The sequence below is a fragment of the Thunnus thynnus genome, chromosome 3 (genome assembly GCF_963924715.1).
Source record: "Thunnus thynnus chromosome 3, fThuThy2.1, whole genome shotgun sequence".
In the NCBI taxonomy this organism is placed as follows: domain Eukaryota; kingdom Metazoa; phylum Chordata; class Actinopteri; order Scombriformes; family Scombridae; genus Thunnus; species Thunnus thynnus.
Window position 1 is genome coordinate 14,864,837 of NC_089519.1, and position 19,172 is coordinate 14,884,008.

The 19,172-nt window shown below is 39.3% G+C and overlaps 1 protein-coding gene, 2 non-coding genes and 1 gene segment (V, D, J or C); 2 read left to right on the plus strand and 2 right to left on the minus strand.

Annotated features, from left to right (window-relative positions):
* Positions 1-51: 51 nt before the first annotated feature.
* Positions 52-5,136, plus strand: LOC137179591 (Ig kappa chain V-V region T1-like). The segment is given in 4 exon segments: positions 52-541; positions 1,686-1,880; positions 2,062-2,214; positions 3,956-5,136. Coding segments are annotated over 4 exon segments (519 nt in total).
* Positions 5,137-6,736: 1,600 nt separating this feature from the next.
* On the minus strand, positions 6,737-6,809 carry trnak-uuu (transfer RNA lysine (anticodon UUU)). The gene has a single exon. It is a non-coding gene; the product is annotated as a tRNA-Lys (tRNA).
* Positions 6,810-8,583: 1,774 nt separating this feature from the next.
* trnat-ugu (transfer RNA threonine (anticodon UGU)) lies at positions 8,584-8,656 on the minus strand. Its single transcript has one exon. It is a non-coding gene; the product is annotated as a tRNA-Thr (tRNA).
* Positions 8,657-9,190: 534 nt separating this feature from the next.
* LOC137179592 (E3 ubiquitin-protein ligase DTX4-like) overlaps positions 9,191-19,172 on the plus strand; it is a 32,802-nt gene continuing 22,820 nt past the window's right edge. The window contains exons 1-3 of one of the 5 annotated variants that reach the window (XM_067584398.1): positions 9,405-9,502; positions 9,643-9,824; positions 10,993-11,219. In XM_067584398.1, the coding sequence (XP_067440499.1) occupies positions 11,009-11,219 (211 nt within the window). In that variant the 5' untranslated portion in view covers positions 9,405-9,502; positions 9,643-9,824; positions 10,993-11,008. The other 4 variants (XM_067584397.1, XM_067584399.1, XM_067584396.1 and 1 more) reach the window with 4 other exon arrangements.

The following is a 19,172-nucleotide window of genomic DNA, read 5'->3' on the forward strand; positions in this document are numbered from 1 at the left end:
ATTGGGCATTTTAACCCTAGATTTTTGGTGTCACATCGGGCATTCTAGTAAGAGATTTTTAGCATGACTTCAGGACATTTTTACCTCATTTTACTGTTTTAACCCAAACCATGATCTTTCCCTAACCCCAACCAAGCGTTTTTTGTGCCTAAACCTAACCAACGGCGTTAAATGACATGCAAAAAAGGTTAAAAATGTGGCGTTAAATTGGCATAAACACCTGCACGTCAAATTGGACTTTTGCATATGCACTGCACGCAATATGAATGTAAAGTCATGTTATTTGTATGCAGATTGTGAGACTGAGTTGCAAAACCAAATGGCGAGCTTACAGGATGGTGAGGCTCTCTAACAGTCAAACCGAAAGCGGTAACAAGACTGTGTCAAAATATAGAAGTGAGCCTTCAATGGAAACAGGGGGCAGGTAGTTAAAGAGGAAGTCAATGTGGTCTGTTAGACAATAACATCATAGCTGTCAGCGAAAGGAAAAAATAAAGACTTGAGAATATGAAGTCTTCCTGGATTACAATGATTCTTGTTGGTGAGTAATAATTATGTACCCTACAGTTTACAATATTTCTGGATAGACAAGTAACCTTAACTCTAAGGTGATGAAATCTCACTTTTATTTATGAAGTTTTAGTCAGGCAGGCAGACAGATCTTTAGCTTTTTTCTGATAATTACAAATGTTAGACCGGAGCAAATTGACGATAATGTAATAATAAGTGATAACACTTTACAAAGTGTTTTATAGCACAAAAGACAGATTTAAATATCATAAAAACAGGGGGAAGACAAGCAATATAGAAGGCTGTAAAAGGCAATAATTAGGACAACTATAATATCTAGACAAAACGTAAAGAAAAGAGTAAAGAAAAGAAAGGAAATGTAAAAATAAGAGTTTTGAGAGGAGGTTTAGGCTAAAATATGTTGTTTTTTTTGGCTTACCTGAGATACTTAAACATTTAGTTCCATAGCTTTGGGGCACATACTGAAAAAACCTTGTTAGGCAAATGCATTGATGTGAACAAACAGGAAAACCCCTATGTAAAGATCTCAGACTGCACTGGTGCTCATTATGTAAGGGAAAAATGTGTAACTTGGGACCATCTCTCCGCAAAGCCTTAAAGGCTAACAGTAAAATCTATTCTGAAACTGAAAGGCAACCTAGGCAGAAAGGCAAGTACTAGTGTAATATGTTCTCTTGGAGTTTGACTGAAAGGACTTGAAGTTCCTGTCAAAGGAAAAAATATCAATTTTATCAAAGACAACATCAAATTTTTGGGTTGTACAATTTGTAAAGCATATGCAACCCTCTGTCTGTGGACCCTATAGAGAATCTTCCCTTTTATGGGGAAAAAATTAGGATAATATGAGTACCGTGACATAATATGGGTAACATTGGTAGGAAGTGAACTTTTAAGTACATAATCGACAGTTTAAATTCTAGTGGATAAGATAATTTTCCTAAGGTTGCCAGCTGCATTTAGTCAAAAGGAAAAAAATGGAATTTTACTCCTGATCTCCAGACCCAACCATGCTTTGTAACGTCAAAATGTTTTAGCCTTGAGTTGGAATTCTTTCCATGTCACTTAACCATGGCATTTAAATCGGCGTCAACATTTTTTTTGGGATTAAACCTGGCATGCATTGGTAAAGTTGGTGTCTATTCGGTCCATTCTAGGGTTCAGCACCACACCTGGGTTTTGGATGCTGTTTGTGCCTGCTGCAAAGATCCAACATGTCCAGTTTGGTTCAACAGTCACTTTGGGCTGTGACATCTCCTACATTTATGAAACAACGTGGTTTAAACACAACCCGCATCTCACCCCAACTGTAGTCCTCAGTGCCTCCTTCAGAGAGGGACGACCGCACCAAGGTAGTATATGATTTCCTAAACTCAACTGAACTGAGGAATTGAAGAGAAAAAACCTCAGAAGTAATTTCCACACTATGTAACTCTATTTTAGTGGTGAATATGTTATGAACTTTACACCTTCTACTTACTGACCACACAGTATTATGTGATATGCCTCAGCTGGCTACCACTGTGCTTTTAGGGTCCCAGCTCAGCTCTAATTTCTCAGTGGAGTTGATAAACCGATCTCTGGCACTTAAGATCAGTGGTGTTGAGGAGGGAGACCTGGGGCTGTACTACTGCATTGGAAATGTGCGCGCACGTTTAATGGTTGGGAATGGAACCATGCTTCAAGGTAAGTGTATATATTTTGGGTTGTTTTCTCACTTATTTTTGTGATATACTGTATCTCATGGAGCATTGCGGAAACTTTATCACTTCAAACATTGGTGAAGGATCAAATGAACTGACCCCTTCAGTGACTTAAAGCCATTTCACGTAATGTTTTATATTCTGTTTTACTATATATAAGTGTGTAAGTAGGCATATAAGTTACTATATAAGTTATTCAACCGACAAAACAGTTTGCTTTATACCAGTTAACTTACTTCGGACAGATTTTCCTCAGAATCCTCACACAAAAATGCAGGATTTTAAGTCTTTTCTTGTGACCAAAAAATAAAACGCTTTTTAAAAACTGCAATATAGAATGTCTATTGCTGAAGGGGAAAACATCAGCAGAACTTTTGGTTAAATAGTTTCATAATGCTGGGGAAAGAAAGAAGCTTAAAAAAATGAATCATATAAATTGTATCTCCCTATATAAAGCAAGGAATCTCTGTCTGTCTGTATGCTTGGGGGGAGGTGGGGGGGGGGGGGGGGGGGGGGGGCAGGATGTCTCAGACATGTTTTGAAAAGCCACTACAGTTCATCTAATCAACTTCAACTCAACTCAAAATTGTAGTCTCCAGATATTCTGTGTGTGAGGTGTTTAGGAGCATCGGTAAATTGTAGCGTCTACCAGTAGTATGCATGAAAGGCATTTAGGGGACAGGCACTGTTCTCTCTAGGTATCGAGAAATCAGCCCGTTCTAAACAGGCATGATTTGAAAGGGCATTCCAACAGTTAACAAGAAAACAGAATAATGCTACTTAACCTCTTACCATGCAACCCATTTTTGTGCACAAGCCTGAAAATAATGTATCCAAAATAAGACAGTTACTGTTCTTCAACCCTATTGATTACAGTCATAAACCTGGTCTCATTTAAAAGATAAATCTTTAAATTTTACTACCAAAAAGTCAGAATAGGTATAAATCATCCTGAAAATAATGCTACTGAGGTTAAAGTATCCCACGGGTGGGACAGTGTCACTTATCAGGTTAAGGTGTGGTCAGACCAAATCGGCTAAATTGTGCAGCTCTAAAATGGTTGGTTAATGACAATCAAATGTTTAATAAGGAGCTGTATAATTTACAACTTATGGAATTGTGCTGTTAGTGTCTTAGCCATCCAACCTCCTGTAGTTTATGTTTACCACCTAGCCCACACTATTCTCTGTCACAGCCTGCTTTTTGCCACAGTGCAAGAGTAAATTATGTACCATACACACCATTAGGCAACAAAGACAGTCTGACAGAACATTTATGCTGGCAGGATATTATATACGCTGGGAATAATGGAATAATGGGGAAAAGGTGTGCAGCAGGTGAGTAATCAGGTGATAGGCACAGGCAAGAACTTGATGGGGAGAACTGGAAGAACTGGAAGACAGTTGCAGAATGTCAGGTCTGAATCAAAGAGATAGTAGTAATGCTAAGTAAACAGGATAACAGGGGAAAAGGAGGCAGAAGAGTGAAAAAGCAACATGGAGCAAGTGAAAAAAAAATGACTGTGTTGAAGATAACTTAACTGACATTGTTTAATGCCTAGTAATGACTGTAAGACTTTTCATATCCACACAGTATGAAAACATGACATGTAAGACTATGAAGAGCAGCATGAGAACTTCAAATATAACAACTTGATTCAAAAAAATATAGCCTGAGCATCAAAAGTAGTTTTAGCCTTAGATTTATTCTCTCTATTTCCTCAGTTTCATCTCCAGGTTCTTCTCAGTTTGTCTTCCACCACTGGAACTGCGTGGTTGTTGGTACTGGGCTGCTGATTATGGTGCTGGTTATTTGCATCACCCACTGGATAACCATGTCAAAAAAAAGGACCACCAACTAGACCTCCACTGCTAATAGCACCCGAAAATACAAATCCACTCCTAAAAATACACAGCACCGGCATTGACTTTTTAACTTAACCTAAATGTTTATCTCTTGAACTAATTAAACTTCCAGTGATTAGCCTGTTCCGCACAAAACAATGTCAACAAAAAAACACACAAACTGTCCATGTCCACAACTGTGTTCATGTTCAAAAGTAAACTAACACCTAATTTTCTCACACATGTGAATAATTACTGTATGTCTATGTATGTCTTTTTTCTTTTGTTTGCACTTTCTTGTATTTTCTTTATTGTATTCCTCTGTATATGTTATTTTTGCTATATGCATTTTAATATTAAGTACCTGTCCTGTAACCTGCAGCTTTCTCCTGAATATGTCAATGTATCTGATGGAGAGAATATATTGTATATGCTAAAGGTCAGCATATGTAAAAACTGTAGACTGATCAGTGTTAAAGAGTTTGTAATGTGTTTTGGATGTACCAGTGAACATAGGTGCTAATAAGTCCAATAATATAAACTTTGCAAGACAACACGTTTTAATAGTGTTTTAATAGCCTAAATAAACCAGTTAAATATTGGATTGTTTTTGTTTGATTGAAGTGATTAGTGTCTCTGCTTCATATTTATTTTCAAGGCCATAAAGGCTACCAATTTAGCATGCCATACATAGTCATTAAGCTCTTATTAAACTTGAACAGTTTGAATTAAACACTGGCTGTCGCATCATCAACAAAACATTCAGATTCAGTTGACTTTATTTATCCCAGAAGGGCAATTCAGTGCAATTTTTGGCATTAATCGTAATGCCAAAAAATTGTATTTCAGTTTTAAGACATATTTTGGTATTTCATATTTCTGACATCAACTTTGGTAGTTTCAATATGCCTAATTTTGATGTACAGCACATTTATGGACACAAAATAGGGTCATAAGTATTGTACTTCTGTAATTGAATTAAACTACATTGATCTTCATTCTGCAAGGCAGAATGTGTATGGAAACAAAATAGGGTCATAAGTATTGTAGCTGTGTATTCATATATCTCTGTGTGAAAACATTTTGTATGAGTACATTCAAATGTGTAAATCTGTGAAAACATTTTGTATGAGTACATTCAAATGTGTAAATGTGTGAAAACATTTTGTATGAGTACATTCAAATGTGTAAATGTGTGAAAACATTTTGATCAAATTAATTCAAATGTATGAATTTGTAAAAAAAAAAAAAAAAACAACAACAACAAATAGGCTTAACTTTTGAATTCATAAGGAGATCTGTAGCTTGCATGACATTTTGTGAAGAAAATGAAAAAGATTTGCACAAATCATTTCCAATGTGCGAGAGCATAAAGAAGATTTGCACAAAGGTTTGCAGTTATACATCTGTCTGTTTCTGAGTGAAAAAAGTTCACACAGAACTAAGTTGTATGTGTGAATCCAAAGTTTTCAGCTATGAATCAAGTCTACAAGTACAAATCCAACCTACAGGTACTTTTGTCCTACATTTGACGCATCCTCCTGAATAGACAGTGGGGATGCTCAGAATAACATATCATTTCCCTCTTTGCTGCAAGTCTGTGGCTGCAACCATGAGTTCAAGGGGAGTTCCCAGACCGCAAGTAAGTCTGTTTCTCTTTGTATTTTTTAAACTCAGATTAAACTCTTCAACACTGTTCAATCTACAGTTTTTACATTAGCTCACCTTTAGCATATACAATATATTCTCCCCATCAAATACATTGAAATATTTAGGCGAAAGCTGCAGGTTACATAACAGATAGTTAACATTAAAATGCTTTTATCAAAAATAACATATACAGGGGAATACAATAAAGAAAATACAAGAAAGTGCAAAAAGACATACATAAACACGCACATATAGTAATTATTCACAAGCCTGAGAAAATTAAAAAGGTTTCAGTTCATATTAGGTCATGCCTGTAAGAGGTAAGGTGAAGTTTGGTTGTAGCCACAGACTCACAGCAAAGAAAGCTTGCCCCTCGGCTCTGATTGGATATTGAATACTGGATAGTCAAATAATATGTTAATCTGAGCTTCCCTATTGGCTATTAAGGAGGAAGCGTAAAATGTGGGACAAACCTCTACCTGTAGGTTTGATTTCTACTCGTAGACTTCATTTATAGCTGTAAACTTGGGATTCACACATACAATTGAGTTATGTGTGAACTTTTTTCAATCCACAAACAGACAGATGTGTAATTTATTTGTTTGGATGTTTTTTTTACACATTCAAACATTTGAATTCATTTGATGAAAACGTTTTCACACATTTGAATGTACTCATACAAAATGTTTTCACACATTCACATGTGGTGATACACAGCTACAATACTTATGACCCTATTTTGTTTCCATACACATTCTGCTTAGCATTATGAAGATAAATGCAGTTTAATTCAATTACAGAAGTAAATGTGGAAATGAAAAAGATAAATACAAAAAACTGGAAATAAATAAAAAATGAAAACACACCTTTACAGAATTTAAACGTATTTATCTTTAATTCATTGTCTACATGAATTCATTTGGTTTTTCCTCGTGTTCCCTTTAGGTTTTCCACATACATTATCCGTACAATACCAGCCCTAGCCATGCGAAGGTAACACAAAACGACTACCGCCCGAACAGGGACTTGAACCCTGGACCCTCAGATTAAAAGTCTGATGCTCTACCGACTGAGCTATCCGGGCTCTGGCTACATTACCATAGCTATATTATATAAACACCGACATACAGTAAGTGGCTGTATTGTACTTTACTGCGGCGTTAACTAGGCCTATATCTCTGGACCGCTCTGGACGTTCCACGCGTCCGTTTGTGGTTGCACGGATGAGCCAACTCTAGACCCGGTATGAGCTGACAGACCACTCAGAGGGGTAACGTGTCTAACTACGTTTCTAGCATTAAGTTTACTTTAGTAAATTGCCACCACACCAGTGAACGATAAATACAACTGATACGGAGCTAAATGAGCAGGGTAACATTAGTTAAACCAAATGTTTTGAAGTGACATTAGTCAGGTAACGTTTTTAGCTCTCTTAATGCTCCACAGCTGTTATCTGTTTTATTCTCATTAGAAAAAAGCACCATTTCAATTGAGACACATCACAAACGTCACTTTTAAGACTAACGTTAGCCTTATCTGTGTCTAAAACGCCCGCTTTTTTATTTTGTTAGCATAAATAGTTTACAATAGGCAGTCAGGAAGTGGTAAGAAAACAGAAATTCACTGATAGGCAGACCACCATTTTTCAAGATCTACAAGTATTTTGCCTATCATTCACTTTTTTTCTGTTGCTATGTTTAGGTTGAAAAACATTATCAGAAACTGCTGGAAGGATGAGCTATGCTGCTGTTTGTGCTGGTTTCCTTATAGATAACAGACTCAATTATTTTGAAAGGGGACTTCATTAACGTTTTGTCCATTTGAAAAATGAGTAAAAGAACAGGACTTGTTTCAATATCAGGATAAAGAACTAGGCCTAATTGGTATCTTAATAGATTCCTCTTGTCACAAGACTCTTATTATTCTTGATCATCCATAAGGTTCAAACAGTTACATGTCAAATAGTTTGAAGAATTATTTGTAAAAACCTCACTGAAAGAAAAAGTGCAGAAATTGTGAAGACTCTTTAAACTAAATTATTTTGAATATTTAGCAAGGAATATATCCATACATATAGCAAGTTAACAAAAAGGTAAGGTATTCAAGATTCATTTAACCAGCATAATCTCTGAATGCTATTAACTTAAAAACTCAACTCATGTAACTTAATTTAGTAAAATAAATATGACTTTCTTAGGAAAGGAGACAGAGGATAGAGGAAATATGTAGTACATTACATCAGCAACCACAAAAAATGTTTCCTCTTTCTGTCTAAAGAAATGTGTTCACACCACAAATTACGGAAGGACATGGTCAGTGTCATGATGGGGTGTTCATGAATGAATTCTTGAGAATTTTGATTTGAAGTGTAAAAAAAATGTACATTTTATAATGATAATAGTCAATCTCAGGGACACATTTTCTGTATAAGAAAGAATTTGAATATTTCTGTAATACAACAGCCATTTCCCATACAAATAAAGATTATCCAAGCTTTTAGGCCTTTTAAAATGACTTAAAACTTGTCTTTATGTAAAATACAAAATGGAATTAAAAACGAGATGAGATGAGAGATGAGATGTACCTTTATTGATCCCCACAGGAGAAATTCAATTTGACACAGCAGCACAAGAAGAAAGAAAGAAATTTCCATGATTAAAATATAATGTTATTATCTGGTTTTGTTAAGAGGTGGTTATGATTTTGAACTAACTGGTTTACTAACTGCTTACCTAAAGTTTGTTTTTCTGTAAATTGTTAATAGAATTTTTTTGTGTAAAGCAGAAGTTGTCGCCTTTCACCGTAATGTATGTAGTGTGTGCAGAAACACATCCATCAAAAGGGATGAAAAGGAGATGAGGCCCCAGCGAGATTTGAACTCGCGACCCCTGGTTTACAAGACCAGTGCTCTAACCCCTGAGCTATGGAGCCCGTAATGGTAAAAGTGACGTCACTTTGACCTAAATAGTTGAATTGCAGCCTGTACATCGTGCACTGTCGATGCGTTTTTCATTATAATTTAGGTCAAAAACAAATTCTGTGTCGCTCAGTGCTCGCTGAGATACGGTACAGCCCCAGCGTGGCGCCATTGCCCGAAACAGGAATAATATACAATCTTTGTCAAGTGAGAAAGACGCAGCACCTTCTGTTAAGATGACAGCAGATACTGTAACTTAATACATTTACAAACACTTACAGTCAATTAGTATCACTGCAAAAATAATATTGTATAGAGGCACCCTCAAAAAATACCTGGGCTGCGTTGAACTTCCAAGATTCCGGTTTACGGATCCATGTTCGGACTGTAATCTGTCCCCAAAAAAGATCGAAGTGCAATTTCCAGTTTGTCCACCAGGTGGTAGTATGTAACCAACTTCAGAAAGAGCAAACTCTGCATCGCTTTGGCTTCACCCTCAGTAAAAGAAGCCGCTTGCTAGTACTTTTAAAAGTGCAAAAGAGGGGAAAATAAGTTTCATTACATTACAATATAAGTAACTCGAGCAATGCTTTATTTTTCACTCACAGTTGTACAATGATGGCAGTTATTACCACGTAGAAAATATTCGACGAAATTTGAAGAAGTATATCAAATAAGTCAACTGAAGGTAAAAGCGGGTGTTTGGATCAACAGGGGGACCCTGGCATTAGATGTTTTGGGAGACACTCTTTCTATTGGTTGTCGAGCCAAAGTCACCATGGGGGTTTCTGGGCGTGGTGAGGGTGAGGGGGCTTCCTCCCAGTCCCTTCCAGCTTCATACCAAGTTTGCCCACAAAAAGGTAAAGATGGACCCGAAAGGATAGCACTGGGATAAACATGGAGGAGTTTATTTCATCGCAACATGGACATCCTATTATCTTCTTACCTATAACCCATTAAAGGGTCTTTTTCTGATTGGAGTTTGAATTTTATTTAAAAGACAAACTAGGAGGATTCTGCTCTGTGCGACCACCTGGGGTTGAAGGGAGAGACAGAAGGAGCCATGGTGGAGTCGAGTAGACGAAAGGCTAGATCCACTTCATGAAGAGGTCTGTGACGGTCCTGGATTTTGTTCCGACAGTCCTGGACTAGGAGAGTGGAGCCAGAAGATCACATCAACAGGTGAATGTTTGGTTCAGGTCTCGTTCTGTCTGTGTAACGGTGAAAACGGCCCAATATGATTGAGTGAATAAATAAATTGATGCATATGGACTAACCAAGTGTTGAAAGTTGGTATTTAAACAGTTGCATCAATTGAAAACTATCAGGATGCCGCAGTAAATCCCAGACTAGCCACACTGTAATGACACTCATTTAAAGTTGAATTATGACACAGACTTGCAATTCCGTGGCCACAAAATCTTATGATACGACACATAAAGCCATTGGCTGGGGGGCAACAACACATTAGTTTCATTTGTCTGTAGTATAAACCTCCAGTGTTATGTTAAGTGTTCCCGGGATCCAGACCAGTTCTCTGATGTGACCTGGGCTGGAGAGTCGTTACTACTGAGGTTGCGCTGTTGGAAGCCACTTTCTCAACATTTCGGTATGCTACGCCCAAAACTACTGGAGAAAAACACACACTAGCTGTTGCTGTCTACACCCTCCTGCCGAGGCTGGGTTTGTTGGGTGTATATGAGGATATAAGTAGCCGAAGCGCAGTTTTTCTGCGTGTTTTCGCCTCACCGAGGAGATTCCTTTAACCGTGGCTGGACTCTCACAACACGTACGAGGCCGTCGCTGGAAATAAACGACTCGTCGGATAAGCTATCGGTGTGTCTGGAGCAATGACGAGCACATAGAAACCACAATATTTAGGCCGCTTCATTGTCTGTTTACTTCGCGGCTGTTTTAAGCTCGTATTACGGTGTTATAACAAAGACTATTGAGCGAGGACCGTGATTTCCTTCTCCGGTTGGCCATGCGAGGAACTCGGATGTTCACAGAAGAATGTGTCGCCTTCTCCCGGCGTTAGCTCAGCCGCGGCTTCATGTAAGAAACCTGGCTTTATTGTGTTAGCTTTGGGGTACAAGTCGGCCTTTATTCATTTATCACGAGGGGGACAGACGCTCATACACTCAGAGAAAGCCAGAATGAAACCGATAACGAAATAAAAAGACTGCTGTGTAAAATTGCCACCTTGTTTGCTGTGTGGTTGGCCTCTGTTTCAAACAGGCAGGCTTTATTTTGGCAAACAAATCCCCCACTCATCTCCGAGAGGCTTTGCGGTACTTCTAGCTAACAAATAAGTGTTTTCCTGGTATTTCATCATTAATTTCCTCTCCAGGGCCAACAGTAACAACATGCTCCTGGCCTCCGCCGTGGTGGTTTGGGAATGGCTGAACGAACACGGCCGGTGGCGGCCCTACAGCCCCGCCGTCTCCCATCAGATAGAGGCGGCCATTCGGAGCGGCGACCCCCGCGGAGGGAGCGTGGTCCTCGGCCAGGTGGACAGCCGGCTCTCGCCGTACATCATAGATCTCCAGTCCATGCACCAGTTCAGACAGGATACAGGTAAGACAAGGATAGGGGAGAGTGCTGGGAGTGATAGAGGTGGACTTTGGGCTTTTTAATGAGGGTTCATGGCCGTAACCCCCCCACCCCCCACAGTAGTATAGGAGAATGCTTCAACTGGCTTTAAAAAATGTATTATGGCACCTTAATGTGTTGTGTTTTGCTGTACAATCTGCGTCTTTGGCTACTGATCATGGTCTAGACTTTTTACAACCTTCATGCCCTAAATGATTGTTGTGAAAAACACACCACTGTGTATCTACGCTGTGTGGCTCTGTAATCTCTTCTGTCTGGGCCCCATCATATAAGAAATTCTGAACATTATTTGAGACTTAGTCATTCTACCCTGTGATCCTGCTATTGTTCAACAAAAGTCCAGATGTTGACACATGATTTATTTGGGTCTCTTGCAACATGGGGAAAAACATCTCAAAAGACACCAACTCTGTGTTTACATAGCATTGAGTGGGGGTGTGCTTTGAATTTCTAATATATTAGGCCAAATGTAGACTGCTAAGAGCTCAGCGCAGCTAAATTGAATCTCGATTAGTCTCACAAGCTCATATATGGTGTTCAGAGCTACATCTGGGGACAGCTATGGTGAGTTTTAAGTAAAATGTGGACAGGAAAAATTAAACAGCAAACCCAGTTAAGAGTTTTTTATTGTACAATTTGTTGTAATTTCACTCATTGACCTGTTGTTCTGCAGTGTAAACAATCAACCTAAAGTAAACAAAACCATAATATCACCAGAAGACATGAATAACGCTTTTAGTTTTAGTTTATGTTGGTTTGTGAGTGATCACGTTATAGTTTATGGTCCTGATTTACAGGAATTGATAGTAAAGGGGCCATTTTTTTGAGTGTAAAGTCACCGTAATAGACTCATGTAAAATATGCAGATGAGAAATGCATTTTTTTCTAAACTCAGCAGTAACACAACACAGTGGTTGGATAGTTTTCAGTGGGCAGGGAAATCTTACCTTTTTGCTACTACTGATCCAGGTTAAATAGGATGACAACCTAACATGTTTTATAATATGTTACGGTGTTGTGTAAAAAATAGGAAATGGCATCTAGGATTACAAGCCTAGTAGCATGCAGGACCAGGCTGACACGATAAGACGAGTAAACAGCATCACAATATTATGCACTATAGTGATTTTTACCCATATCCACTGATACTACTTTTAAAATTTAAATATTGTATTGATTCAGCCCCTTTTCAAAGTTAAGAGTAATGTGGAAAATCTGTCAGTGAGACCAAGAGAAAGAGAGAAAGTGTGTGTTTGTGTGTGTGTGTGTGTGTGTGTGTGTGTGTGTGTGTGTGTGTGTGGTGTTGAGATTCAACAGCATGATGATTTGGAGCAGCTGTAAATGACCACTGAGTTAGCTGCATTCTATAGCCCTTATCCACTAGCAAAACACACACACACACACACACACACACACACACACACACAGGCGCTCAGCAGCTGCACACTCCTGACATGAAGAGAAGAAACAGAGAGACCTTGATTCTGTGGAAAGAATGGAATATTTCAAGGCCTAATGAGCAGAAAGTTCACTTTAGTTGTCCTCCCTCTGTAGCTCCCCCTCCTCTCTCTCTCTCTCTTTCTCTCTCTCTCTCTCTCTCTCTCTCTCGCTGTCTCCCTGGGGTCTTTCGCCCTCTCCCCCTTGCTCTCCCTCTTTCTTGTACGAGTATTTAGTTTCATCAATAGGCAAAAGTCCCAAGGGCCTTTCGGTTTTGGGAGAGATAGAAAGATATGAGTGTGTGTTGGGGGGGTGTAGCAGGAGTGGGAGTGGTTTTTGGAAAAGGAGTGAGATAATTGGGGAGTCTCTATTCTCTCTCCCTCCCTCTCTTGCTCTCTCTGTCTTTCGCTCCTCCACCATTGTAGGATTTTGTCGAACAGATGTGAGTTACTCCATTGTGGCTGTGACACACACACACACAAACACACACACACACACACACACACACACACACACACACACAGTGAAAGTCAGAGGTTTTTGAGAAGCAGAACAGACCTCAGAGACAGAGGGGAGGGAGTGTTGGGTTTGGGGGGGTCACTGATTGTTACAAGTTCAGTAAAGTGGAAGATGAAGGGAAGGAAAATATTACATCCAATATGAAAATGACATGAAAAATAATTAGTTTCATATCTTGTGAGATTGTAGCTACAGGTTGTAAAGAAAACTTATCCAAAACAGGTCTGATAGGAGAGTTTAAAGGACACAGATTCAAGAAGCGGATTTAAAAGTTTACTGATTCAAAAAGTGGATTCGATATTGGATTAAGAATTGATAACACGCTATTTAATCTCAGCCCTCGTCAAAGATGCCAACGTCAATCCCAAGAAGAAGGCTTGACAGAGTTTATATACATAATACCGGGCCCATTTCTCCCACTTGGAAATTAAGAGGCTGGATGTGTCTACTTTGCACACAGAGCTTTTGGGCCAATCGGACAAGCTCAGACAGGTCTTTCTGGGTTTTGCATGCAGATGGGGCATTGGAGTCTATGAGAATGACACCTGGCATGACCCCATGTTCACTGCAAACACCAAGACAGGCAAGCCTGCCTGATATGTTTCTGTCAGTCATATGTAGTATGAAAGGAAGCTTGGGTGCCTGCCATCTATCCCCTTCCCAAATCTGGTGTCCAGCGTGATGCTGTTTATCTTACAATGCGCAACATTTAGGAAACGCCTCCAATCCTCAGCGAGGTCTCTCTATGAAAGCTTTGCATTTCTGTGCGACAAGTGGGAGCTGCCTTCCCCGAGAGCGGCATTACTGCTAGCACTTATTGGAACGATCTTCCTGCACTCAACTTCCCAGAGATCTCTTGTCAGCTGAGGTTGGAATCTGACAGTAGATCAACTTTCTGGTCCTTGCGGATTTTCTCTTCACTGCTACTTGGATGCGGTTGTGCTTCGTTTCTCTTGCAATTAGTTGGTGCAGAAAGTGAGGTTTCTTAAAAAATGTGTTTAAAATTAAAAAAAAAAAAAACCTCATACTAAGCCTTAAGTAACATTGTTGTCTCATCAGACCTTGCAAGACAGACAAGCTGCAGGTTCTCTTTACAAATGTTGAACTCAAAGTGCAACTTACCGCTACAGTCTGATGCCTCTATTCTTATAATACAAAATCGGAAAATTGCTCATGATGGAAGAATCCCATCAAATGGTTTTGAGGCTGCATTTTTGCATTTAACAGGAGTTTGGAAGGGACTCATGTTAGGAGGGGCTAATCCTAACAGAAGTGTGTCAGTCAGCAAACGTCACGCCCGCTTCAAAATGACTAAATTCAAGCTGCTTGGACTGAAACCCCCTAAAGTGTGATTTTAAAAATGAAAACATGCGTATGTAGATGAATTTTGTCATTCAGATAAAAATGGGAAAAATATGTTTTAATTTTATGGGACTTTAAAAGACTGACTTGTCATCACTTTCTGTGAGGGCAACAGCATGTAGCTCCTCTTCGTTCCAGCTGGTCCTGCTGAAGGAGACACATTCCCAGACCCCCACAATGCCCCGGGGCATTAGGGTCATGGTAGGGGGGGGGGGGGGCAGGGGCTCCCTAGAGATGAAGAGGAGGGGTTACATTGTGGTGACAAGGAGGGGGAGGGAGTCAAACCAAACATTTAACACTGACTATGTTTATATGTACACAACAACGCAGGTTACTGGGACAAATCAGGTTACAGCAGGAAATTACAGAACAAGTTTACATACACTGCAAAAACTCTTTCGATTACACAATATGAGACGCAGCTTCTTCTGCTTTTTGTCTGAACATATGGACTGAAAAGCACAGGCTAGTAGTGAGAGAGTTAACTGTGTGGATGTGCTGAGAGAAAGCTTTGGTCAGACTTTGGATTGATTTATTTTGGATACAAGAAAGCAGCGTTAATAATGATGTTTCTATTATGAAAACGATAGTCAGCCCCGCCATGCACTCCCTGTGTGAAGTCTTTCATACACATGCAAAAAAATGCCGTAAAAAACATGCCGTAAAAACTAGAAAACAATAGAAATCTAGCTGTGTTTACTGGGTTTCTCGTATGTCATACGTTGATTACGAAAAACATGTTTCTACATCATGTTTTAGAATTTGGATCACTATAGAAAGCTGACAGCAACCTGATTGCTTAACTTTATGTAACCACACTGACTGTAGTGGTTGACTGGTGTCCCTGCACGAATTCGCAGGAAATTTCTGATGCTGATGACACATTGAAAAAAGGAATTTTTTAAACTCTTTTTAACCAGGAAAGATACATCATCTGTTTTACAAGGGCGATCTGGCCAAAATGGCAGGCTAAACTAGGTGTCATAGTTACATAAAAACATACATTATTCATTTACAACAAGCACACAACCCAACAAAACAGTACCGGAGAGACACGAGAAAAATTAAACTTTACTATTTAAAACAATTACATTCCTTTAACCATGAAGATCCACTGCAGGTTGGATGTTTTTTTTTTATCTTTGGGTTTTGGACAGTTGTTACTTGCAGTTAGAAGACCTGGGTTTTGAATGTGGGAAATTATGATAGTATTTTTCACCATTTCCTGACTAAAAAGACTTATTTTGGACTGTATCTCTTGTCTTTGGCTTTTCCCGTCACACTTAGGGCCTCCTCTCCGTTTGTCTTGAATCCTCCTCTTTCTATTGTACTTTCTCTGGTCTACCTGATCTTTCTCTCACTATCTCTTTCTCCTCTATCACGCTTTTTCTCTGCTTTTCTCTCTTACACTCTCTGAAGCTGAAAATCGACTCTGAACTCAAAACTCAGGGGACGGGACTCTTTCAAGGTGAGACAAAGTAGAGACAAAGATGGAGAGAGAGCTGAAGGGAGTAGGCGGCACAACAAAGTTCGACGGGAGAGGGGGGGGGGGGGGGAAGGTGCGGAAAGGGCATCAGGAAGTTAAACGGCAAGGACGAATGTGACTGGAAGGAGATTTAATAAGAAAAGATGGTGAGAGAAGGAGACAGCTTAAAATCAAAATGTAGAAAGGAGCCGAGGTGAAGGAAAGAAGGAAAGATAAAAATGAAACAGATGAGGAGACCTGACAGCCACTGAAATGGGAGAATGAGTGAATAAAGGCTTTCATCTGAAGTCTGATTTCTTGAAACTAGAAAAATAATGGATAATTTGGCCCAAAATACGGTGCATTTAGATGAATTTTAGTCCTAATAAAAGCATTTTTGCATTGTTCTGAGAAAGCGGTAACCTATTTCCCATCCAGCTGTCAGTCGCTTGAAAAGTTTCAAAAAAAGCTAAAACTAAAATATGACTTATTATGATTATCTTTCAACATCATCTCTTCAATAAATACAACTTAGCTTTACATTAGTGTATTGGACACAGCCTGTTCTTTCTGTTTTCTGTGTGGACACATCATAAATCACAAGAAAATAGTGAAAAGGAAACCCAGAGGAAGGAAGATGAAAGAGGTGGAGAGGTCAGAGCGGAGCTTTTTTTCTGAGTTGTTGTTGTGAAACTCTGCGTGTCGGGTTACTGTTACTGTGAGGCCTCTGGAGGGACATCACTCACCGCTCCGCAACACACACGTACAAGCAGCGGGCGTATATGCAAGCATGTGAAGATACAATAAATATTTATGTCACTGGTGATTCACTTATCATGAATCCCACTGCAGTTAGAAGAAAAACAGATTCTCTTAGAGTATCAAACGTCAACGTCAAACCTGAAAATAACCATCTATAACCAACACTGATACCACCTAAACTAGACCTCTGGCAGCTTTTTCAGCCCGTAACCAAGATCCATAACTGTGAAGCACTGACCAGACATAAAGCACACACACACACACACGTACAGTGCCTGTGGCTGATGACTCTCATGTGATGGGGTTTAGAGGGGCTCACAGGGAGGCACTAAGATGAAATGCAACAAAAATAAATTGAAATGGAAAGGCAGCAGCAGTGCCAGAGTATGTGTGTGTTTTTGATTGCAGATTTAAAGGGGTACTCCGTGATTTTACACGTGAAGTTCAGTTTACTCATCACGAGGAGTACTACACCTGAAAAACAGCTGTATAATTCATACTTCTGTGGCTCGGAAAGGAGCTCTCCAATATTTGAAAAATAACCCTGACGACATAATCAGGGTTATCTGTCTCCTGTCTCTTTAAGGCCACTGTCCCGAGGAACCCGCTCTTCACTACTTTTTGTTGTTCTTCACTCAAAATGTCAGCCTCTTAAATACGTCCGCATCGAGCCGAAATCTGATCAGAAATATGCAAGTGGACAATGCAAACAACACATGGAAAAACCTTAGCAACAACCTTAGCAACCAAGGCTATATAACGGATGACTGTTTATGGGCATGCATGGTAGAAAGAAATGTCACAAATGAAGCGTTCAGGACAGGTTGAAGCCTTGGCTTTTGACTTGGAGGGAGCATTTCTTCATACCTAAGTTAAGTTTTAGAACTTTGATTATGTTTAGCATGGACATCTGACATCATAACAGTATATAAATAACAGAAAATCCCCTTTAACACAAAGCCTGTTTTACAAACTGGAGGTGTGGCGTTTAAAAGAAGTGATCTTAAAGGAGGCAGGGAAGATCTAAAGAGAGTTGCATGATGGGTAATGTAGGATTAAGTGTTTTTGTTTTTTGACCCATACTAGGGGCAAAAATATATCTCAGCCTGTGTTGCTTTGATTTAGACAATACTTTTTAATCTATCTGTTCTCAACTTTATGGAAGTGTATTAATGGCAAGAGTACCCCTTTAACAGTTTTTTTTTCGATTTACAGCATCTTGTATAGGCCATATGGATGTAGCTACGTGGCTAGCTATGTAGGAGGATGATGCACCCATTCTTATTCCCAGCTACAAAGCTCTGATTTGTCGACTGTTTCTCCAACCAGCAGAAATAGTTGTCAAAGTACACAACACCATACCTATTTGGGCAGCAATTCAGAGGCTTGGAACCAGTTTGATGGAAACATTTTTTCAAAATGTTCAAAAGTCAGGGTAAAATTGTCCTGATAATCGGATCGAAACAAAGCCATAAACATGCTGACAGAAAATTGGATTTGAGGGTTTCCATTCATTGAGGGGAGAAATGGAAGAGGGAGAAGTAAACACAGGAGCCAACATGTTTAAATATATAGCGACGTAGCGTTAGTAAGAAAAGGCAGAAAGAGAAAAGAAGAGAACGAGACAGTGAATGAACAGACGGCATCACGAGGAGGGTGAGAATTGAAATTAACAAATAAAAGGAAGGAAACAAACAAGAGGAAGTGTGTGTGTATGTGTGAAAGTGGTTGATAACAAGAACTTAGTGAACTGAAAGGTGTTGTCTGGGTGACTCGAGGTCAGCCTGATCTTCTAGATCATTTGTGATCTCTTCCCATATCTTTCAGACTCCATGTTCTCTCAACCATTATCTTACGCTTCTACTTCTCCTTTTAACTCCCACTTCCTCCTCACACTCATTTTCTCCTCACATTTGAGAAAACAATTCCACTGTCGCTTGTTTCAGCTCTATATTCTCCGTTTCACTCTTTTTTTATCTCAGTATCAGTTCTCATGTTTGTGATAATTCACTTGATTTGACTTGTTCAAAGTAACCACAGGTTTGTCTCCTTTTCATGGGCGGAAGTTTCATCTTAGATTTTTAATCTTGATAGAGATACTATATATACGTTGTGTCATTTCCTCAACCATCCTTGTCGCCCCGTCCCTCTGCTGCTAGAGGCTTCTCAGGGCTGTTTGAGGACAGCGAATAGAGGAGTAGAACTAGAGGTCAAGGAATATTTTAGAGTTCAAGTTATCTTTAGGAAGATAGCAGTAATTTCAGTTTACTCGCCTCAGGCTGGGTTCAGGTTAGGACAGAAATCTTAGGTTCTGGATTCAAACTGGGACAAGTTTCAGGGGTGAGAGATGGAAAGAAACATGACTTGAGATG